A 25005-nucleotide genomic window follows, 5' to 3' on the forward strand; every position below is an offset into this window, starting at 1 on the left:
CAATATCGCCACTTAGATTTCCCGCAGGAGCTCCAACCCAGGAGGTACCAATCTGAGTGCATGATTTCTCCCTCTATTTGTTCCTCCTGTGTTTCTCACTTCATAAACCCCATTTACCCAGTTGCTTAAGCTAGAAACTTGGCATTCATCTTGATTCTCTCTCTCTCACTCCTCTGTCATCTAATCCATCACAAAATCCTAAGGCTTTTACCTCAAAAGCTTATTCCAATTTGTCCTTATCTCTCCAACTTCACTATCATGCCCCAAGTCAAAGCCCTACTCACCTGGGACCTGCATATGTGTGGCCTCTTAACTGATTCTCTTGCTTCTATTCCTACCCCACTTCCCAAATCCATTCTCTTTTAACATTAAATTCAATCATAGAATCCCTCTGTTTCAGGGAATGAATAAATAAATCATCTTCAATCAATTAATGTTAGAATTAAGATCAAACCCTTTCCCAGGACCTGCAGGGCTTCTAACAACCACTTTGAGCTCTTCACATAACCCGTTCCACCTCAACCACCAAGCTGGTTGTCCAGGACTTCTCCAAGCGAGTCAAGCTCCTTCTGCCTCTGGGGTCCTCTTCTATGCTCTTCCTTCTCCACTTTCCAGAGCTGGCTCCTTCTCATACCTCAGAATCTCAGCTTAAATTTAGTCTCCACAAAGACACTGTTCATAGTTACCTGAAGATCCATGGTAAGTTCCCCCTTATGGTCTATTATTGCAGCATTGTATTATTTCCTTTATAGTAATCATTACCATTTCTAATGATGTGTTCATCAATCGGTTTACTTGTTTACTACCTGTCTCCACAATCAGAATATGAGCTCCATGACAGCAGGAATAACTTTAGGTATTCACAATAAAAGATGGTTAATAAATATGGGAGTGAAGGAGGGATACTACTAAACTATGACATTAAAACTAGTATGAGGCTGGGTGCAGTGGCTCATGCCTGTAATCCCAGCACTTTGGGAGGGCGAGGCGGGTGGATCCCCTGAGGTCAGGAGTTCAAGACCAGCCTGGCCAATGTGGTGAAACCCCGTCTCTACTAAAAATACAAAAAATATAAATAAAAAAAAATTAGCCAGGCGCAGTGGCAGGTGCCTGTAGTCCCAGCTACTCAGGAGGCTGAGGCAGGAGAATCATTTGAACCCAGGAGGTGAAGGTTGCAGTGAGCCAAGATCACGCCATTGCACTCCAGCCTGGGCAACAAGAGCTAAACTCCGGAGGAGGAATGTAATATTAATTCAAATACCCATTTTTTTTTCTTGAGAATAAAATTTTAGTTTCAATATTTTCTATATATTTTGGTTTCATGTTTACATACACATTTAAAATCATTAATATGTTTTTCTTTAAAAGCTACTGATTTCCTTATGAATTTGTTTTTTTCATTCAAAGTGTAAAATGAATGACTCTCATTAGATGTATTTTGAAGAAATATCTTTGCTGTGTTCTTTTCTCTGTGTTCAGCCATGAGAAATTGGTGTGAGGCTGCTGGAGTGGGATGGGTCCCTATCCTGACAATTATAAGTCAGTATAAAAAGGTCTGAGGCAAAAGCAGGCATAGTTCTGCAGGCATTTCTGATATTTTACATTAGTCATTAGAAATAATTCATATAAAAAAGGAGGATGACCAATAATAAGAGAAAATAATGTGAAGCATTGTATTTTTAAATTGCTGCTTGAAGAGAGTTCATTTTCAGCCAAAACACAATAGTACTTCGCTTCTTTGGCTGGAAGTACAAGTGATTCCAAGAAACTTAAGTATTCTCAGAGCTACCTGCTATGAGTATTTAGGCCTAAGTCCTGATAAAAGGTAATCACAAGCTTTTAAGAAAGGTATTTTTAATTTCTTCTTTTCAAATTGGAAAGAAAGTGGGCAAATGGTTCGTAGTGTTCTAATAAAATAGATTAGATAAAAGGGGCAAGAAATCACAGGCTAAAGATTTTTTTATTCAATACATATTTATTGAATATCAATGCATAACAAGAATGGTTCCAGGAGGCATAAGAAACACAAAGATGAATAAAATATAGTTCTTTCCATTAAGAGGCTCATCATTAGGCAGAACATACAGATTAGATAGATGGATGGATGGATGGATGGACTAACGACAGGTGGGTGGATGGATGGATGGATGGATGGGTGAATGGACAAATAGATAGCGCATAAAGAGAGGATGAATGATTAAGCGTGGTCTTCTAGCACAAAGAAAGTTACAAGAATTAAAAATGAAACAAGGAATAATTGAGACTCTATGAATGTAAAGAAATGAATGTAGTTCACTAATTTGATCCATATCTCAGTTGCCTTATTGATATGGTTTGGATGTGTGTCCCCTCCAAATCTCATGTCGAAATGTGATCTCCAGTGTTGGAGGTGGGGCCTGGTGGGAGGTGTTTGGGTCATGGGAGTTGATCCCTCATGGATGGCCCCTTCCTATGGTAATGAATGAGTTCTCACTGTTATTCACAGGAGAGTTGGTTGTTTAAAAGACCTTGGCACCACCTCCTCTCTCTCTTGTTCCCTCTCTTGCTATGTGGGCATACCTACTGCTTTCTACCATGATTGTAAGCTTCCTGAGACCTCATCACAAGCCTAGAAGATGCAGGTGCTGTGCTTGTATAGCCTGAAGAACTGAGACAAATGAACATCTTTTCTTTATAAACTGCCTAGTCTCAGGGATTCTTTTACAGCAATACATAAAGAACTAATACACTTGTGCAATATCAATAGGCTTTTCCTTTAATATCTACAAAATTCTTACAGAGAATGAATGAAAAATGAAGTCTCCTCTTGATCAGCCCAAGGTTAGGCTGCTCCTGTATGACTAGCCAATTTCATTGAGTGAAAATTCAATGGCATCCCGAACTTGGCATGTTCTTCATTAGGCAAGGAAAGGAATAAGCAAGAGTGCCTGGAGTATTTCTCTCAAATCTATCAAAACCAGTCAAGACACACTGTTCTGTAGAACTAAACAAGATAATCTCCAGACCTCTCTGTCTCCTTGTCCATAATATGAAAGTGCTGTGGCAGCCAATGACGAGCAGCAGCCATGGCTCTGCATTACTCCGGGGCCCTGGGCCTCAAACAAGGGCCACGAGGTGACCAAGAACACAAGCAAGCTGAGGCACAGCCACTGGCATGAACATCCCACCAAGCACACCAAGTTCATGGGAGATGTGATCTGAGAGGTATGTGGCTTTGCCCCATACAACATGCCATGGAGCTGCCACAGGTCTCCAAAGACAAACAGGCTCTCAAATTCATCAAGAAAAGGCCAAGGAGGAGGAAGAGAGAGGAGCCGAGCAACATTCTGGTCATGGCTTCCATGAGGAAAGTGGCTGCCAAGTAGGACAAATTCCTCCCCTCCCCACATAATAAAACCTTTACAGGAAAAAAAAAAAAAAAAAAAAAAAAAAAAAAAAAAAATGCAAGGGCTGGACCAGATCAGTGTTAGCAGAAAGATTAGCAGATAGATTTCTTCACGTATGAACTGGTGTTGGCTCCTTGGAGTGCTATGTTGCAATGGAAGCACACATTCTACCTCAGTAGCAAGAAGGCCCTCTGATGGACTAGCAACATCCGCCATGAGCATGGGAATAGCATGACACATTCACTACTATGGGGCAGATCACTAAGGTCTAAATGAAATGTTATCTCCAGGGCCGGGTGCAGTGGCTCACACCTATAATCCTGGAACTTTGGGAGGCCAAAGCGGGCAGATCACTTAAGCTCAGGAGGTCAAGACCAGCCTGGCAACATGGTAAAACCCCATCTCTACTAAAAATATAAAAATTAGTCAAGTGTGGTGATGTGTGTTTGCAGTCCCAGTTACTCAGGAGACTGAGGTAGGAGGATCATTTGGATGGCTTGAGCCTGGGAGGTCAAGACTGCAATGAGCCGAGATTGCACCACTACATTCCAGCCTGGGCACCAGAGTAAGACTTTGCCTCCAAACAAAACAAAACCAGCATGAGATATTATTATGTAAAGTCCTTCCAAACTCTCAAATCTTATGATTTCCACTAACATTGAGTTGGTGTGATTATCTTCCTATATAGTGCACAACATATCACAATAAATTCTTAATTATCCATACTTTCGTTATTTTTGCCCCAATGTTGCTTTCATTCTCATGAATGTGATCCGAAGAAACACAGCCTTATCCACAAGCACGGAGCCCAGCAAGAAGCTGTTTAAAGCAGAATACTTTGTTTACTCATTCAAAGAAGCCCGTGCCATGTAGGCTGCGATGGGCTCAGGAATAGCAAGAGGTTTGCCAAGGTGATGCAGGTGAGAAAATATGCATTTCTTATTCTTTCCTGCTCATATTTCCACAAAGTTTCTTTACAGAACTGTAAATTCAGAAATCAGATAGAGCCACGATGAAAACAATTACAAATAAAAACAGTGGCCACTTATTTGAGATTTCAGATAGCATGTACTCCAGTTACCTCTTACTGATAAGAAAATCTCTACTTGTGCTGCTCTTTTCTGAAGATTGCTTGAACTGAGACCATCTAATCACTAGCATCCAAATTACTATTCATTTTCGTGTTTGTCCTCCGGTACCGGTTACTCAGCAGATGCCACTGCTACATCAAAAGCCCGGAAACTGGCAGGAAAATGTCCTTCCTTTTCTTGCTCCTTGTTTCTTCAAAGTCTAGCAAGATTTGAATTCCTTACAATGATTTTCCTACACCACTCACATGGCTGTATGTGTGACTGAGTCAGTAAGAGCTCTCTGCATCCATTAAAGACCAGATATACAAACAAACAACATCATCCCCACCAAAAAGATAACCTTAATTTTTTTCTTTTTTGAGACAGAGTTTTGCTCTTGTAGCCCAGGCTGGAGGGCAGTGGCACCATCTCGGCTCACTGCAACCTCCGCCTCCCAGGTTCAAGTGATTCTCCTGTGTCAGCCTCCTGAGTAGCTGGGATTACAGGCACGCACCACCATGTCCAGCTAATTTTTTGTATTTTTAGTAGAGACACGGTTTCACCATGTTGGCCAGGCTGGTCTCGAACTCCTGACCTCAGGGGATCCGCCCACCTCAGCCTCCCAAAGTGCTGGGATTACAGGCATTAGCCACCAGTCCCGGCCAAGATTACCTTAACCACAGGAGATACTCTTCCTGTGGTTCCTGTTAAAAGTTACCATGTTGCTTTATTCCTTCCAGATATTAACCAGATGTTAGTCATTTTAGCATTGTGCATATTAATGTCTTATGTTCTTGATTTTTAAGATTTTCCCTCTAAGTCTTAGAAAGTCAGAGCTTTAAGGGAGCCTGAATACCTGCCTTTGACAGCTAGGCACCACAAGGCCCTCAAAATCTGTGCAACTTGGCCATGGCCACTTCGCCACCGTGTGATAGAGCAGGGTAGGAGCAACACCACCTCTCCAGGGCCCATGGCCGTGTGCTTTCCTCTTGCCATACTGAGTGGCTTTTCCTGCACTTCCATGCCCTTTCCAGTCTTCTCTGGTGGATGAGGCCTGCTGCACACTGGGCTCTCTGGTGCCCCTGCAGAATCTCTGGCCTGCCCCTCTCTTGGCAAAGCCCCAGCAAGGATGACATAGAAAATTCAGACAAGGATGAAATCATCGTTTTCCTTTACTATTTTTCTAAATTGCCTTTTTCCTACCCATGACTAGGCAGTATTTCCTCACAGCTGGGGATGAACAAATTCAAAAAGATGTTCTCAAATACATGGTTTCCAAGAGAGGCCACTAAGTGTTGAAAGTATAAAATGAACATTTTTGAGTGATTACACAGTTCATGAAAATGTCTCTGGTTAGAACTTCATCAGCAGTGATTCACTCTTTGCATAGGGTCCCCATGGAGACTGGAGTCACCTCACATTAGGGTATTGAGGCTCATTTTTCCTGCTGAGATGGAATAAATGGCTAGGATGCATTAACTGATGGAGGTCACAAGGGTCCCAGCCAGTGAAGTGAGGAATATTTCTTTAAAGATGCCCTTGTGGTCAGAAAGACTTACTGAACTTTAAGACTACCATATTTCTCCTTCCCCTTAAAGAAAAAGAGTCCTTTTGCCCTATAGGCATAAACACTCAGAAGTAAAGCCTCAAGGTCAAAATTATATCTTCTATGATAGACAGCGAGATAATGTCCCCGTTAAAGAGGAAAATATAGTTTATTACAGTTCAGTCATGTTTGTCTTGATGCCCAAAACATCCTTTTCAAGATAATAACCAAGTAAATGAGATTATATACTGTGTGTCTTAGTCTATGGGGAGCTTCTGTAACAAATACTACAGACCAGGTAGCTTATAAACAACAGAAGCTTATGTTTTGGAGGCTAAGAAGTCCAAGACCAAGGCACTTGGAAGATGTGCCATCTGGTGAGGACCCACTTTCTGGTTCAAAGATAGCCTCTTCTCATTTCATCTTTACATGGTGGAAGCAGTGAGGGGGCTCTCTTGGGTCTCATTTAAAAGGGCACTGATCTCACTCATGAAGGCTCTGCCTTTATGACTTAATTACCACCCAAAGTCCCCATGTCCTAATATCATCACCTTGGGGGTTAGGATTTCAACATATGAATTTGGGGGTATGCAAACATTCAGACCACAGCACAGTGCTTGAGCATAGCAGACACTCAATACACGAGTTTTAATTTGTATATGCAACTATGTTTTAGGTATACAGCTCAGCTACTTTTATTTAAAAATTTTTCAGTTGTAAAATTGCATCGTAAGTAAGACTGCAGAAATGTAGCATCAGACAAGCTTCCCTACCCATTCCAAGGCCAAATGAGGTTTTTTTTTGGTTTGTTTCTCCACCAGCCAAGAACCTGGGGTGCTTCAAGGACTCAAACTTTAGTTGCAGTTTCCAGGCCTCATGTTTTAGAAGGTCTAAAATAGGCCCAGAAATCTACTTTCCAGAGGATGCTGAAACAGATGACCTGCAGAAAATGCTCTAATGTAATTGACTCTTGAACAACATGTGTTTGAACTTTGAAGGTCCACTTATCACGAATTTTCTTCAATAAAAGTTATACTAAGTATGCCTGCCTCTCCTGCCTCCCCTTCCACCTCCTTCATCTCTTCCACCTCTGACAACCCTGAGATAGCAAGATCAACTTTGCCTTTTCCTCCTCCTCCTCAGCCTACCCAACGTGAAGACGAGGAGCATGGAGACCTTTATGATGATCCACTTCTGCTTGATGGATAGTAAATGTATTTTCCCTTATTATTTCTTCTTTTTTTTTTTTTTTTTTTTGAGACAGGGTCTCTGTCACCCAGGCTGGAGTACACTAGCACGATCATGGCTCACTGTAGCCTCAATCTCCCAGGCTCAAACGATTCACCTGCCTCAGCCTCCTGAGTAGCTGGGACTACAGGTGCATGCCACCATGCCCCACTAATTTTTTTTTTTTTTCCAGAGGCGGGGTTTTACCACCATGTTGGATTTCAAACTCCTGGACTCAAGCAATCCACCTGTCTCAGCCTCCCAAAGTACTGGGATTGTAGGCACTGTGCCCAGCCCCTGCCTTATCATTTCTTAATAACATTTATTTTTCTTCTAGCTTACTTTACTGTGAGAATATAGCATATAATACACATAAATATAAAATATATGTTAATCAACTGTTTACGTTATTATAAGGCTTTTGGACAACATCAGGCTACTGGTAGTTAAGTCTTGGGGGAGTCAAAACTTTTATGTAAGTTTTTTACTGTATGGGGGTCAGCAGCCCTAACCCTGGCTTTGTCCAAGGGTCAGCTACAGTGTCACAGAGCTATGATTTGTGGGTGAGCATTGGGTACGTGTGGGTGCCTCCAACACGGCTTGCAGAGAATGGTTGTCACTTCTCCTCGAATAGGAGACGTCAGGACAAGGGGATCATTTTCTATGGGGGCCAAGTCTTCTCTTTTCATTCCCTTAAAATAGGAAGTTATCCAAGGTCACTCTTCTCCCCTTCCCCATGCCTTCCTAAACTGCTCTCCAATGAGGGTAACACAAACTAACACATTTGATCCCTATAGTATGTACCACACTTCGCCGATTCTAGAAAAGGCAACAATTCTCTGATGATGATTATCTTCTCCTTCCTTACAGACAAACTCAGAGAAGTTAACTAACTTGCCCAAGTTTACACAGCTAAGGGAACAAGCCTGGATTCAAACCTAAGACCTCAGGCTCTACTCTAAAGCCACCATCTGTCTCTTGCAGAGACAGTTCCTCAATGTTGAAGGAAAAATTTTTTCTCCAGAAAGACCACAGAAAGGATGCCCACATACTGCTGCAATAGGCTAACGCCCCTCTGTCCTTGCACTTTCCCACCTTTCCAACCCCCTGCTTGCCATCCTCAGCGCTGCACATCCAGCCACCCTTCCACTTTCTTGCCCCATCAGCCCACCCCTTTTTTCGTGGCTCCACTGCCACTCTTGTAGGAGTGTGTAGTCCAGCTCTGAAACTACTCTCCTGAAAATGATCATGCCTTCTTTGTCCCCTTGTCCTTTCATTCTCGCCACCTGTTAAAATCCAACCTTGGATAAACCCACAGAGAACTTCCTTCTCTGTGCCTGCCTACTGGGAGGACACAACAGTGCTGGAGAAAACCATGCAGGGCTCTCAAAGAGTGTCCAGACATCTTACCATATTTTTCTGGTCAGCTTCCTGTCTCTCCCCCAGTGAAACCTTCAAGGGTTCTCCCTTCTCTTCCAACCTTCCATTCCTCATCAGCCCACTTATCCTCAGCAGATGCCTGTCCTTTTCTGAGAAATGGAATCCATTAGCCAGGAACTCCCTCCACCTGAGTTACCAAATCAGCAATCCCACCTGCTCTGCATTCTGGAATTCCCATGCAGGATGTACATAGGTTGACTCAAGTCCATTTCATTTGTGCTAAAGTTTAAAAATTCCAAGTTTCTGTTTTCTTTGAGAGAGTGTTACTTGCTTTCAGACTGCAATGTATATATTCTCTCCCATACTGATGATTACTTTTTGGTTACTGTCATAAACCTGAGGCATGACCACCATGGTGTTATTCATAGAAGTCTACTTGATGTTACAAAGTTGTTCCTGGTTCAACTTTAGTATAATATCTAGATCACAGGACCCAGGTTCAAAAATGGAAATCTGCAGCATTCAAGGACAACAAAAAGTGATGTGCATAATAATTACATAATTGAAATCTTTAAATTTCAATGTAATACAAATAAATCTCTATGATTCTCCCCTACCCCCCAACCACTAATGATGTATTTCCACCCAAGGTATTTATTTTTAAAAACAAAAGTGTAAAGATAGAGCTGGCCTAAGGCAAAAAACAGAGGAGATTTTGCTTTAATCATTTGCCCCCAAATCCTAATATAGTGGAAACAGTTTAGGCAGATAGACCTGGCTATCAATTCCAGCACTGTTTCCTTCCAGCTGAGTAACCTTGGGTGAGTTAACTCACATCACCTAAACTCAGTTCCCTCATCTATAAAATGGGGTTAATAATATTTAGCTAGCAGAGGATTCAATGATGCAAGATGTTTAGAGTATTTGGCACATATTAGGTGCCAAATAATTATAGGTTTTATTACTATTCTTTTTAGTATTCCTAGTAAAGTCACTCATATCATAGCCTCAGATCTTTAACTTCTTATATCCCTAGGGAATACGTACATTCACTTTAAAAAGACTTTGTCTGTAAACTTCTGCTTCCAGCCACCAGGAAGTAACAAGGATAGAATTTATTCTCCTACTTTAAACAACTCAAAAATCAAAATATATGAAATGATGGTTTTCGGATACTGTACAACAAGAAGTACAGGATAGTGATCATTGAGAGACGGGAAATAAATGAAACTCATGATAGTCCCAGCCACTGTCTAGAAAGTTTCCAGGGCTTGATGCAAGGAAGAGAAACCAGAACACAGCCTGAGGTCTGTCTAAATTCGACATCTGGGGAGACCAATGCCCCTGGAAATTTCAGGGCAGAGTACAAGAGAGGAAGGAGCCAATCAGAGAGAGAGAGCTTTGGAGATCTTCAGAGGTCCCCTCAGAGTCTGTGGCTGCATGTTGATGAGGAGAGACTGAGAGGGAAATGCGAAGGCTGGGGCAAAAGCCACAGATGGAACCTTTCTGAAGCTCACAAAGGACAGGGAGTAGCTCAAGTTCTCGAGATCCAGAGAGAAGCAACCTCGCAATATACCAGTAAAGAGTTCCCAGAAGTGTTTTGCCTCAGAAATGGGACGAAATTATCTCCAGTCTAAAGGCTGCTTAGATCCATTAACCCAAGTATAAAATCAAAGCCTTGAGAGAATCAAACTGTTTCCAAGGAACTTGATGGCATCTCAAAAAAAAAAAAAAAATCTTAAAAATATTTTAAGGAAGACAAAAAAGGAAAGAAAAAGAAAAAAATCCAGCACCTGACAACATAAAATTCACAACGTCTGGCAACCAATAATAAATTAGTAGGCATGCAAAGAAACAGAAAAATAAGACCTATAATAAAGATAAAAATCAATCAAGAAAGAGATTCAGAAATGTCACAGATAATAGAATCACTAGATGAGTACACTAAAACAGCTATTATAAATATACTCCATCTGTGCAAGAAGGTAGATGAAAGCATAACCATGATAAAGAAAGACAGGGAAGACACATTTTTAAAAAAGAAAGAATCTGAAAATATAATGCTCAATTATGAGAAAAATAAATCATGGATGTCAAATAAGGGGGCTGGAGGTCATAGTTACTCTTCATATTTAACTGAAGATATAAAATCTATAGTATAGACAGTCTAAGGACCAAGTATAAAAGTGACTTTTCCAGGTATTATGCATTTTATGTGATTATTTGTATAAATGAACCAAATTACATATTCATTCAACTACATAGTTACCAAGCACCCAGCTTTAATGACAGAGGAAATACAAAGATGATTAGCTACAGTTCTTTCCCATAGAAGAAGTCCAGCACAGTCTATTAGACAGACGATAGAATAATTATATTAGCACATAAATGACATGTGCTTACAATTCAAGAATGCAGTATGTAACACACTGTAAACTATAAGGCAGGCTGCAGAATAATAAAAGGAAATAAAAGCAAACAATGGATATGGAAGTCTCCTATGCAACTAATCCATAGTTACAAATAAAAGACTTTGACATTAACCCAATGCAAAAATTCAATATACAATAATTTACATGCATGCACACACATATATACACACACTTATATCAGTATAGGAACACTCAAACTCATTTTAATATGGGAATTTAATTGTCTGGCTTTTCTTTCTATTCTCTGCTGAATTAGAATGTCCACTCTGAGCAGAGGATACAATTTCCTAGTGTGGAATGCAAATATTTTCCTTCAGCTTATTGGGCTGTTAAAGATACTGAAGCTTCTCTACTCCAGAGGAAATCAAGAAAATTAGGGAATGTATGTATTTGTGATATATACGCATATAAAAATTATATATTGTAGATTATATATTTAATATCTGTACATATGTCAATATGCATGCAATTATTTAAAAATATATCTCTAGTTTTAGTCTAGTGAGTAAGAATGTGGCCAGCATAGTTCAAAAGGCTAATGAGTAGTACATATGCCAGAGTACAACAGAGCAAATAAAGATTAAGCTAATCAAGAGGTGCAAACTAGAATAAAATTTAAATATATATGTATTTGTTGTAGTATACACAGGATGAAAAAATTTTTACATTAATAATTCACAAGAGGTCGATCTAATACTAAGCAAGTAAATTTACCTTATTCATTCCATGGAATAGAAAAGTGACTATATTATATTAAGCATTTAACAAAAGTTTGTAACATCTCTAGCCAACAAGGATATAGGCTTTTGTCATTTGTAGAGAGTTATTTGAGAATAATCTTTGATTTGCTTTAAGTGATGTCAATTACCTTATATAGTACATGGGATAGGCCAAAGCAAATCTTTTTTGGAAACAGATTTTACACATTGTCTTATCTCTAGAAATACTGTAGACAGGCTGGGTGCAGTGGCTCACACCTGTAATCCTACCACTTTGGGAGGCCAAGGCGGGCAGATCGCTTGATCAAGCCCAGCAGTTAAGAGCCCAGCCTGGGCAACATGGTGTGAATTCCCATCTTTCCTAAAAATACAAAAAATTAGCTGGCACACACCTGTGGTCCCAGCTACTCGAGAAGCTGAGGTGGAGAATCACCTGAGCCTGGGAAGTTGAAGCTGTAGTGGGCTGTGATCAGGCCACTGCACTCTGGCCTGGATGACAGAGTAAAATCTTGTCTCAAAAAAAAAAAAAAAAAAAAGAAAAAGAAAAAAAGAAAAAGAAACAAAAGAAATATTGTAGACACACACACATCAGCTTAGCACTACGATGCAAGTTGCAGGACAGCGTGTGTAGCACCTATGGCAGTGCCTGCACATGGCAGGTGCTCCATATTCCAGTCCCATTGGATATATCTACGCCATCTACCTCTGCCCCATCTACCTCTGCCATCCCTTTTTGGACAGCAGCCTTCTAGATATAAACCCAGCCTCCCCTCTTGCCATTCTTCAATGCAGTCTCTATAAAACAAGTCAGATACTTTTTTGTTAGCAGAAATAAAGAAACAAAAAACATGAGCCACAGGTCACTTATCTTCTTAAAACTTCAGTAGTTTGCACTTCAAATAAAGTCTGTACTCCAAGCTTTGGAAGGCATGGTCTGGCCCCGGTCTATCCTACCAGACTTGTGTTAAGCACCAACCTGCTAATCCCACTCCGTCCCAACCACCACCTCTGGCCCACATACACCCACTTTTCTCTTCTTTGAAGGGGCTAAGCTCCTTTCATCTCAGGTCTTTGACATTTTCTGCTTTTAGAACTTTCTCATCTTTTCAAATTCTCCATTTCTTTCTGCTCTTCCCTCCTGCTAACTAGATAAGTCTAATTTATCCTTCAGGTCTTAGTTTGAATATTACTAGTTTAGAGGAACCTTTTCTGTAGCTTCTCCAATACCTCCAAACAAAGTTAGGCTCCCAATTCCTCTTTATAACATCCCACAATTATAATTAGTCATTTGTATAATTATTTGATAACATCTTCTTTAGAGATACATGTTCTCCGTAAGAGCACCACTGGTCGGTCAGGCCAATTGCTGTTCCTCTAGTGCCTTGTAAAAAATCCTGTAATACTGTGGTGAGTAAATAAATATACCAATGTACTGTCCTAATGTCCTGGGGAAGAAAGGGTAAGTAACTGCACAGAGTGTAACAGAACTGTCACAAGTACATGAAATCAGGTACATAAATTGTGAAACATAAGTCAAGGGCCTATTTGTTTTCTGACACTTGATAGTGAGAAATCTTTCAACAAGATGGAAAATAAAAACAAAAGAGAACTCTGAGCATCGTCCTTTAGAGACCCAACTGGTACCCGCCAGGCTGTCTGTATCCCCTTCATCATGCCTGTGTCAGAGAATGCCACCATTAATATCTGAAGGGACTAAAGAAAGAAACTTTGCTGGTATGAGTATGACTTTCATTTTAAAAACAAGCATGTGGGGTGGTTTATCAACAGACAGTCCTGAGTGTATTTGTAAGCTGAAGAGACAGTTTCAGGCAGGATTTCCAGATTCTATTTTTTATCTCTGACCACTTCTCTCATTTCAAATCTTGGAGCCCTGCAATAGTAGGAATGTAGTGGGACACAAGAGAGGGATCTGGAGACCTGGCTGCAGGGTATGCTGAAACCTGAAGCAGCATCTGAGAGCTTCTTCCTAATTTCACAGCAGAAGTGTGTCTGGGTGTTATGGTCCCCAGGGCGTCAACAACCATCCCTATGTTGTGGCCACTAAAGCCACATCTCCATCAGGCCTTCCTTCCTACATGCCAGGCCCATAAATCTCCCTGCTCACTACAGGTTTTCTTTCAACAGGTTCCTCAAACTCAACATATCCAAAAGGAAACAAGCCATCTTACCCACCCTTCTCTTTCGCCTTCCCCACCTTCTAAACAAATGGCTCTATGGTTAACGCAGCTTGCAAGTCTAGAAGCCTAGGAGTCACTGTTGATTCTTCACTCTCCTTATGTTCCATGTGGTCTTAGTCATCCATTCCTGTGGTTTCTACAATGAAATGTCTCACGAGTCCCTTCAGATCACTCCATCTCTACTGCTCAGGATAATCGCTGGCATTACTGCCATCACTGTCTCTTATCTGGGTAACTCCTGTCTGGTTGCCAACCTTTCCACACCCCCATCAGTCCTCTACAGGGGTTACAAACATGCTCTGTAAAAATATAATTCTGATCCTGCTACTTCCCTGCTTAACTCTCTTCAGTGACATCCTATAGCACCCTTTATCTATTAATAGCATAACCACTTATCATGTTGATTTGTTTTTGTGTATTTACTCTTTTCTGTTTTTCCCACCACTCTAAAGCATGACAGTAAGGTCTATGTCCTGTATTCCCAGTATTTAGCATAACATCTGGCTCAATAAATCTCAGTTAAAAGAGTGATGCTTGAGGAGATGAAAGGATTTAACAAATCCCCCTTCATATCTGGGCATATTAAAGAGGATAAAGGTGTTCCTGTGAGGATTAAACAACCCAAGAAGGAAATTAGAAAAAAGTACTCTGAGGAAGCAGAGAAGAATGAAAATAAGTGGAAACACCAGTGAATGGGAGAGGGTAGTGAAGGGGACGGAGAAAGACTTGTAACCTATCTTAGCCTTCCATGAGTTAGAAAGCTAAGTTCTTCTCAGAATGGCAGGAAACAGAAGCAGTGACAGTGAACCCAGAGCTTCTGAAAAAGAAACAGCAAGGTATGAGCCAAGGAACACTTAAGGGTGCTGATAGACCTTTACAAGTGTGAAGAAGTCTTTTGTTGGCTCCAAATTAGTCACTGATAAAGGATGTGGCTCTATGTAGTTAATTGGGAAGTATGCTGTCTTTTTTTTTATTTTTTTTTTTTGAGACAGAGTCTCACTCCGTCACCCAGGCTGGAGTGCAGTGGCGCCATCTCGGCTCACTGCAAGCTCCACCTCCCGGGTTCACGCCATTCTCCTGCCTCAGCCTCCCGAGTAGCTGGGACTACAGGTGCCTGCCACCATGCCCGGCTAATTTTTTTGTATTTTTAGTAGAGATGGGGTTTCACCGTGTTAGCCAGGATGGTCTCAATCTCCTGACCTCTTGATCCGCCCGCCTCAGCTTCCCAAAGTGCTGGGATTACAGGCGTGAGCCACCACGCCCGGCCAAGTATCATGTCTTTTTGGAACATGCGTTTAAAATAGCACAAATGGCATGCTAAGAAGCTTGGAGTAAAAGATGTGTATCACCCCAGAGTCAATAACGGCTAAAGAAATATTGTTGACAATAGGAAAGGAGAGTTCAAAAAGTTTATAGAAAAGCAAGGTATTATCTCATGGCCAGAGAATATCCAGAAAGCACTACTAGTTCCCATGCAGGCCTGGGCAAGAAACTTAAAACCTGGGTACTCAGCTCCTGCTTTTCAGCTCTCCTTCCAGTTGATGATTATAACTTTGGAAAAGAAATTAGGTTACACAGAAAGAGAGCAGCTGGTCACACAAGAGGTGCCAAAGCTTGGGATTTGATATTCTAGATTTCAACTTGTGACACCAGAGGTGGGGCCTTCTGAAAAGGGACAACGTGTGCCACAGAAAACTGAGAAGAAGGTTTCAGGCAACACCTGACCACAAGAGAGTTATTTTGAAATTTGAGATTAGGGAGTGACACTGTTCAGCACAAACATAAACAAACAAAATTGTAAACCAAATCATGCAGAGGATATCATATGAGGCTTAGAAGGATGGATGGTAGTGGAGAAGGATCTCCACAGTGAATATTCTAGCGTCTCATGAGAGGCTCACAGGTTTGTTTTTAAATTAATTTTTAAATTTTACTTTAAGTTCTGGGATACATATACAGAATGTGCAGGTTTGCTACATAGGTATACATGTGCGATGGTGGTTTGCTGTACCTATCAACCCATCATCTAGGTTTTACGCCCCACAGGCATTAGGTATTTGTCCTAATGCAGGCATCTTTTAAAGGCTAAATTAAGTTAGGAATTGTACATAGTAGATCCCACTCTTTGAGAATTACTTATTGCACATTAGCATAGTAAAGGCCTTGGGAAAACCTACAAAGAAAGCAATTTATCTGTGTTTCACCCAGAGTTTGCCACCATTGTTAGGCCACCTAAGTACAATATTTATGTGACCTCCACTCTACCTTACAGCAACAGTGGAACACGAATGTTCCAACAGATTGGTTCAAAAAACCTAGATCTACACCAATGCACAAAGTATTGACAACAAAAACAAATCAAAGGCAACAAAAAACTTCACAAAACCAAAACAAAGTATGGGGAATAAAACAAACAAGACACAATAATGGAGGTAAGTATCATCTCACAGAACAGCCAGGACTTTGGAGTATGGGATTTAGGATTGGGGTATAACTGTATAAAATGGTATATTTGCGATAAAAGGAACAAATTCAATGTAATGATCTTAAGTAGCACTTCCTGTGAAGAAGGTAAACAGAGAAGTTCATAAAGGTGGGAGCAGAATCATGGTGAGGGGAACATTTGGTGATGATGAAAGGGGAGGGAAGTGGAAGAGGCGTCGCTGTGGAAGTGCACGACAGCACATCTGAAAGGTGTGCTACCACAGTAATGAGGGATTTGATTTCCTGGGAAATCATTTTGATAAAATCAGAGGATATAAAAATTTTATGCCTTGCTTTACTGATAATTTTAATCTCTCAATAAATTGAAGAAGCACTGAGGAAAGGGATTTAGTGTCAGTTTAATTTCAACAAATATGGGAAGAGTGGTTGGTCATTTAGAAATATCAGAAACTTTGGGAGAAAGCCAAGTACTTATAAAATCCAGCCTCTCCATAATCCTGTCAGAAATGTTTTAAAGAGGATTTCTTGGAAGGAAGGTTAAACTAAATAATCTTTAAGTCCCTTCTGAAACATTAAAGGCTGCCTCTAACATTCTGCATTCACAGTGAAGAACTCCAGAGGTGGCCAGCATGACACCTAAGCAAGCAGTGGCATCCATGGCTCTATGGCTACGTGGAAAAGAAACAATAGTGCTGCACACCGGGTACAGTAAAAAGGGCTTCAGATATGTCATGTAAACATGCCATAGAACCATAAGAACTGAAACAATGTGGTCTTGGAATAAAAATAGATAAATCAGTAGTAAAGAATAGATACTTCAGAAATAGACAAAAATATGCATAAGAATTTAATTTCCAATAAAAGGCAGAATTAAGTCACTGGGGGCATGGAAAATAGGGAATATAACAACTTCCAGAGTGGGCAAACCTTTCTGCATTTAGAAATGGAATAAAGAACTCATAAATGAAAAATTAAATATAAAAACCATTAAAAAGATGCCATTTTTGCATATCAAATTAGTAAATATTAAGTCCATATGTATAGTTTGGGAATTAATTGACCAGTACTTAACAAGAAACTTGAAAATCCTCACTTCTTTTGACCTACTAGTTCCACATGTAGGAATCTATCCAATGGAAATAATTCTAACAGCTAAAAAGCCCCATCCATAAAAATGTCCACTGCAATGTTTTAAAGCAAAATATTATTTGCTTTAAAAAAAGCAGAAAGGAGAAAGGAAGAAATAAGAACAAAGGAGTAAGAAGACTATTTAATGTATGCTTACCATATGGAGGTTAAATTATCCCATTTAAATCTCACAGCAGTTCCATGAAGTGGATATGATCACCATTTTGTAGAAAAGGTAAGATGTTTTTGCATGCTCTGGGAGACTAAGTTCTTTAAAGAAACTTGGCTAGTAACAGTGAAAAAATGGAAACAGCCTAAATGTAAATAGTAGAATGGTTAAGTAATCTGGAGATTTGATGACTTATTTTTAAATTTTTAATATAAAAGAATACAATGGAAAAATAGTTTAGGATAAGATGTTAAAAATGCATAATAGAAAATGTTATATTAAGTATGATTGAAATACACAGAAAAAAGACTGGAATAAAATAAATAAACACTAACCAAACACAACAGAACCTGACCCTGAGATTGTATCAAGGAATGTAGTTGGCTGGTGGCCCTGAGAACAAAGCAAAGTACAGTTAAATTATCAGGCTGTGTAAATAATGAAGGGAAGCCCAGAAAGACCCTGAAAGGCTCAAAAACAGTTTAAGCAATTTGGCTAACACAGGAGATAGAAAAAGTAATTCGGGGCAGATACGGTAAATCTTCTATAACGAGTAGGGCTGTAATTCTTTTCATGGCAAGTTGCTGGGAAAATCATAAATTGGTCACGGTTAGAATGTCAGAAGACTCAAAATCACAAGAAAAAAATAATGAATTATGAAGGTTTTGGCTTACTCTAGAAGTCGTACAACATTTTCTGAGAGAAGTAGGAGGTGAGACAAGAGTAAGTAACTTCTGCTCTCTGAATATTTCAATTAGGCAGCTGGGGAAATGTGGGTGGAAAAATAGAAATCTTTACTTTCAAGTTATTAGAAGAAAGTATCTGTCTAGGTAAGCTTTAGGGAAAAGGGGCCTGGGATAAACACATGTTCAAGCCATAGAAAATGTCATTTATGTACACCTACCTCCCTAGAGCAGACTAATCTTCAATTGTATGAATTTGATAGCATTTTGAAGAACTTAATAAATATCCTAAATATAATGTTTTAAAACTCAGCCTTTGTATTTCCTTTGTCTCCTACTTTCCCTGGTCTCTTATCCATTTTCATATTCTTTCTTGTTATATTAAAAAAGAAACCATATATATTATATATATGTGTATACACATATACACATACACACATGTACACACACACACACACACACACACATATATTACTATAATTAATTTGGAATTTTTCATTTATGGCCACTATTGACTAAAAAGAAACACAACAAAAAACAAATGCTTGGTCAACTCAGCATAAAGTGCACAGGTATGTGGGAGTAGAACTTAGCAACATTCCAAAAGCGATTGGTTTCTATTTAATGAACACCATCTACCTTCACCTACCTTGATGGCCAAAAAGTGAATTTTTCTTCTGCCATTATAACAATGACTACTGCATAATACCTGGTTGTCATCTCTCCACTATAAATTCTGAGAGGGCAGACCATACTTGTTTTGTTTACTGCGGAAGCCCTTGCACCAGACAGCGGCTCAATGAATACTTGTTGAATGAATGAATGAGTGAGTGAATATACAAATCCTACTCATCTCTCCAGACTTAGCTCAAGCCCCACCTTCCCTATAACATCTTTCCTCAAAGCCCCAGTGACCGATCTGGTTATTACATTACCAGTCTGCACCACTACTTAACACACCTGACTCTACACATCATTTTTATCATTGTTTTTCAGGTGTTGGTGTTTTGTTTTGTTATTTTCAATTTAGAGAGAAAGGCTCTTCAAAGACACTTATATGCATATATATTTATTCTATTTCTCAAAGCACTTTTTACAGGACACATGTAAAATCCTCAGCAAACACCTGTTAAATTCAATGATTAAATCTTTTAGATGACTTTTGACTTTGTGGTATTTCTAAACATTTTCTCTGCTGAATGCATCCATTGTATTAGGATTCCACCATGTGGTGGACAGAAAATAGGGAATTTAGTGTCAGCTGAGCTGAGTTTATAGCTCTGCCACTTCAATGCTGGAAAAGTCACCGAAACTCTGCTCTTCTGTTTCTCTATTTGTAAAATGGAAACATTAACAAGAGTAATAACAAAAAGAAATACCTACCTATCATAAAGGGAAGACAGTGCAATCAAATGGGATAATGTAGGTGAATGAGTTTTGCAAATTGGAAAGCAAATATTAGCCATTCTATTTCCCAATTTTAAAAAATGCAGTTGATGTTGCAAGACTGTGTATAGCAATAACAGTTAGTGTGGCTTTTTCTGAGAACAGCTATTAGGCAGAAGAGAAAGGTGATGAGGAAAAGAATCTCAAGTACAACTTGCCAAACATGCCCCAGTCATAAATAAAAGACTGTGTCCAACACTCGCGGTACGGAGAGATTACCAGGCACCTGTCACCTACACCCTTCGGCACTGCTGCAAGCATCTCTGAAACCAGGAGAAAGCTTACCAGACACGAGCTGCTGTCCAGGCAACCCCACGGGAACCATGCCCAAGTTATTCATGGCTGTAGCCCAGGCTGTGGGATCTGTCACGGACATGTTGAGCTGGGTCGTGTCTATCGCTATACTCCCCAAACCATCAGCTGCTGTGGGGAAAAACAAACCATGCTTTAGAGTCCATAGGCAAGGGTGTTTGTTTTAAAGAGAATCACATTTCTAGAGATGTGAGGCTTCATTTGGCACATTCCCAAACTACAAAAAAAATAAAGAACTATAGTCTACAGCAATGTTTTCTCTAGACATAAACACAAAGTGTTTCCAAATACTTTCTGGGAGAAAACTTAATGACATGTAGTTTATATTATACACAGCATGCTATTAAGGAGGTACCCCTGGAAAAAAATTGAAGAATTGTTTCCTTCTCCCAGTGAAACAACATTAGTTAAGTCACAAGGCTGAGAGGCAAAGCAGTAACACTCTCTTGGTAAAACAAGTTAATTGGCTTACTGTTTCTAGGTGTAATTCCTGAGCAGGCAGGCCTTCTATCTAATAAGAAAATAGTTGTCAAGCAGTAGAACTGGTCCTGACTGAATTTATTAAGTGTTACCTTGTAATCCATTCCTTCCTTTACAAACTTTTACATTATTACACTAAGAAAATACAGGTGTCTACTTAAAGTGACTTTTCTGAAGGATTTCTAAATAAATAAATCAAATTTAAAACAAGTAGCACAAAGCTTAAGAAAACCCAAAACAAAACAGAAGACTGTGTCACATTTGACTTAGTGCTCTTTCATTTTCACTAATTCTACAGACTGATTTCTTTATGGGCCCAGGCTCCTGGTTCAATGCATATTTTTCAAGGTGGGACAAGCTTTTCCGCTAAGAACTCAAAAAATCCTTGTTTGTGTCCTGTGCTGGCCACTGGCATTTACCTGCAGCCATCATCTGAGGAAGCTCCTGGGGAAGCTGGGTGATGTTCTCAACTCCACCTGCATCTACCATTGAATTATGAGCGTCCAGGGGGGCAGGAGCACTTTGATGGCTGAGTGCAGGGTCCCCTCGGAGGTCATCAGATTCTGCAAAATGGGACAGAAGTGTGGTGAGAAACCTTAATAGTTAACTGAGATAAAACGTCAAGGAACAAACTGTTATCTATTCAAAATCAAAAACAAAGACCGATTTCCAGTCTCGGGCACAGAAGAAAGGCTGCTTCCCATCGCTCAGAGGCTGCCTTGTGGCTCAGTTAAAACCTTAGAGCCCTGTGAGATGTGTGGGTCAACTCATCGACTCACCAGGAGCCTGGGCTGGCTGAATAAACAGCCCCATTTGTGAGTACCTCAAAGGCCTTGCTTCCTACTGAAGCACCTTCACAAATGGGGGCTTATCAGTCCGTGCACAGCATTTTCCACACACAATACACATCAATGGAGGGAGCAGAGTCAGGGCTAAAGAAGATTTTTTTTAAGTTAAAAAATTAATTGATGCTGTTATTTTGGAAGATGGTCGTCTGTGGAATGTATTCAGAGAGGAAAAAAAGTTGGGAGGAGGAAGGAAAAAGCAAGAACCCATTCACCATGCAGCTGGAAAAGGAGGGTACCTAAATTACAATAGTCAGGAAAGGCAGAAGAGAAGGATGGCATGCTGTCCATAAAGGAAGATCTAGAGGGTGTTAGGGAGGCAAAGGAGGCAAAGGAGAGCATTTGTTTTTTTCAGCTCATTGGGAAGATAATTTAACTGGCCACAACTTTTTTGGTTTGAATTTTCCTTAGAATTGCCCAGCTTTTATATATATAGTCTTTTAATGCACTTATCTAATAAATAGAAGTAACAATTAAACATTAAAGTTACAAAGTTCTACTCAATCTCACACTATTTATAAAATGCTATGCCTTCTCTCCACCCTTACAAATGCAAAAACAGAGCTTTCACCTATATCTTAAGCGTACTTTCACCAGTTCAAAACTCAGATGAGTGGCATGACAAGTTTGATCTTAAGTAGATTAGATATAACAACTAAGTCTAAATATTTATTTTTATTTTAGTATAAATTTAGAAGTTTTTCTAAACCATGTTCCTGTTAATGATGATTTTAGAATTAGATCTTATGGTTTGACAGTGTATCTAATGTGAAGTTCGAACCTTTTATGGCATGTCTTTTTGTTTCTTTCATTCTTAGGTATAAGAATCAGTAATTCCTTGAGCACTGTACTGTCAAAAAGAAATTCTGATCAGTTGAGCAGAAGTTTAATTCAAATGGAAGCTAAGGGTTCAATTCTCAAGAACAGGTGAATAATGAGCAAATAGTTTTTATGGTCTCAACAAATCCCTAGCCCTCAACTAGAGGGGTATGTAAGATAGTGTGGAATTTTTTTCCAATTGTCTGTCAGGAAGATGAATCATCATCATCATCGTCCAACAGTGAATGATTCTAACTTTGGAAGCAAATTGTACTGAGAATAAATATTTTATTCCTTCCCACTATACTATCCAAATGAACTGAGAACCTGCATGTGTATTGTACATCAATTATCTTAGGCTATGGGTGCCATCAGACAAAGAGATTCTCACCATAGAAAATAAATTCAATAGCATAAGAAATGGATAGCTAACCTAAATGTCTGGTCCATTCACCAACGATCTTTCTACGATGAAATCTCATAGCACTTTTCTCTCTCCACTTCCAACCATTTCAGAGTAGCAAGGCAGAGTCAGGCTAGAATGTGTTCATTCTTTTGTTCAAATGGCCCTGTAGCAGAGCTGTTTCAGATCTTTGCAAGGTCACTATTTGTCTTACTTATCTCCCCAAATGAAGTTTAGTTGGCTAGCCTCCTTCTACCTCAGATTCTTCCCAAATGGGCATTAATCACACATTTTTTTTCTCTCTAATGAGTCTGCAGTTCTGGAACACTATATCAGAGGACATCCCTCTACTTTGTAGGCTCATGACTTGTGCCTGACCCACCACATTTCACCTTGACTTTTTGCTACACTATTTTAGGGATGGCTTTAGTTTTCCTTGGCTCTGTAACAGTCTGCTCCAATGACAGTTTTCACCTTAGTGGTTACAGTCATATAAAGGGGCATCAAGTGTCCTGGAGACCCATCGTTTCTACCTAACACTTTCACGGCCACTTAACAGACTGCAAGTGTTTCATTGAAAACAGTAACAAACTGCTACTGTTCCACTGAAAAAAAGCATTGTTCTGTTGGCAAGATGTGGTGTATAAACCTAGATTTATCCCCCAATCAAACTCTTGTGACATTCAATGTATTACATCTCTTCAGTCTCCCAATCCAGTGGTTTTAATGACATACAACTTCGTGTGGCTACCATGTGCCTGGGATGGTGATTCTAAAGTAAGCTCTGTCACATCTTAGGAATTTCCAATAGTCTCAAGGCTGCCGTGACATTGTTCACAAAATTTAAGTTGATTCGATCACTCGTTTTGGAAGAAAGGTAATACTTTTAATTAATTACCGACTAGTAATTTATGAATAGTTGCAAGAATGATTTTGGTACTTTGTTAGCATCTATTGTTCCTATTGAATATCTGCCTCTTTAAGTGATTCAAGACCATAATGCCTAATTTATCATTCACATCAATTTCTCTGCCTTAGTTTTATTATTTCTAAACTATAGAAAAGATTAATCTTCTTAGCAATGTTTATTTACACACAGAGATGTGGGGAGTTAAAAATTATAGCTAATAAAGCACTCTGAATACAGTAGGTGATAATTATTACTATTTTATTTGGAAATGTAGTGTTTCCATTAAGATACCCTGGGATCTTTGTGTTCTGGTAGATAATTATGTAATTAATTCTAAAACAGTGAGTAACACTTGATATTTCTAAAAGTAAGTGTTGCCCTAGTTTTCTGTGCCACACCTCAGTTGGAGCACAATATTTCATTTTCCACCATTCCTTTATAAAATTATATGAGGTAGGCCAGGTGCGGTGACTCACGCCTGTAATCCCAGCACTTTGGGAGGCCGAGGTGGGTGGATCATCTGAGGTCAGGAATTTGAGACCAGCCTGACCAAAATGGTGAAACCCTGTCTCTACTAAAAATACAAAAATTAGCCAGCGGTGGTCGCGCATGCCTGTAGTCCCAGCTACTCAGGAGGCTACGACAGGAGAATTGCTCAAAACCGGGAGGCAGAGGTTGTAGTGAGCCAAGATCACGCCACTGCACTCCAGGCTAGTTGCCAGAGCGAGACTCCATCTCTAAAAAAGTAAATACATAAAATAATATAATGTAATTTAAGGCTGGGCGCAGTGGCTCAAGCCTGTAATCCCAGCACTTTGGGAGGCAGAGGCGGGCAGATCACCTGAGGTCAGGTGTTCGAGACTAGCCTGGCCAACATGGTGAAACCCTGTCTCTACTAAAAATATAAAAATTAGCTGGGCGTGGTGGTGCATGCCTGTAAGCCCAGCTACTTGGGAAGCTGAGGCAGGAGAATCGCTTGAACCCAGAAGGCAGAGGTTGCAGTGAGCTGAGATTGCGCCACTGCACTCCAGCCTGGGTAACAGCAACACTCTGTCTCAAAAAAATAAAAACAAATAAAAATAAATAATATGATGCACTTAAAAGACGTATAAATATTTTTTCTCTAGGTTTTTTTCTGCCTATGCAACTACAAAAACTTTCAAGAGATTCATGACCAATTATGAAACTGGCAGTTTCTACTTACAGCTTTAATGAAGTATGAGCACCACAAAACAATCTGATACACAAAATGCCAAGGATAAAAGTACAGCTTTGTTTGGCCTTAACAGATACCTAACTTGTTTCCTGTTAAGATATATTGAAGTATAAAATCTCATACCAATTTCATAAATGTTCAACAAAATATATTTATGTTCAGTATTTCACTGGGCTAGATAATGGAGCAAA

At 39.7% G+C, this 25005-nt stretch overlaps 1 protein-coding gene and 1 pseudogene across 12 annotated transcripts in view; one reads left to right on the forward strand and one right to left on the reverse strand.

Annotated features, from left to right (window-relative positions):
* The window catches only part of ENOX1 (ecto-NOX disulfide-thiol exchanger 1), a 571794-nt gene that overhangs the window by 179195 nt on the left and 367594 nt on the right, over positions 1 to 25005 (reverse strand). For all 12 annotated transcript variants that reach the window (XM_054528960.2, XM_063714804.1, XM_054528961.2 and 9 more), the window contains 2 exons: positions 21041 to 21184; positions 20115 to 20252 (listed from right to left, as the gene is read on the reverse strand). In XM_054528960.2, the coding sequence (XP_054384935.1) occupies positions 20115 to 20252; positions 21041 to 21110 (208 nt within the window). In that variant the 5' untranslated portion in view covers positions 21111 to 21184. The remainder of the gene's footprint in view (positions 1 to 20114; positions 20253 to 21040; positions 21185 to 25005) is intronic.
* Positions 3066 to 3365, forward strand: LOC112128580 (large ribosomal subunit protein eL36-like; annotated as a pseudogene).

The sequence above is a fragment of the Pongo abelii genome, chromosome 14 (genome assembly GCF_028885655.2).
Source record: "Pongo abelii isolate AG06213 chromosome 14, NHGRI_mPonAbe1-v2.0_pri, whole genome shotgun sequence".
Lineage (NCBI taxonomy): Eukaryota > Metazoa > Chordata > Mammalia > Primates > Hominidae > Pongo > Pongo abelii.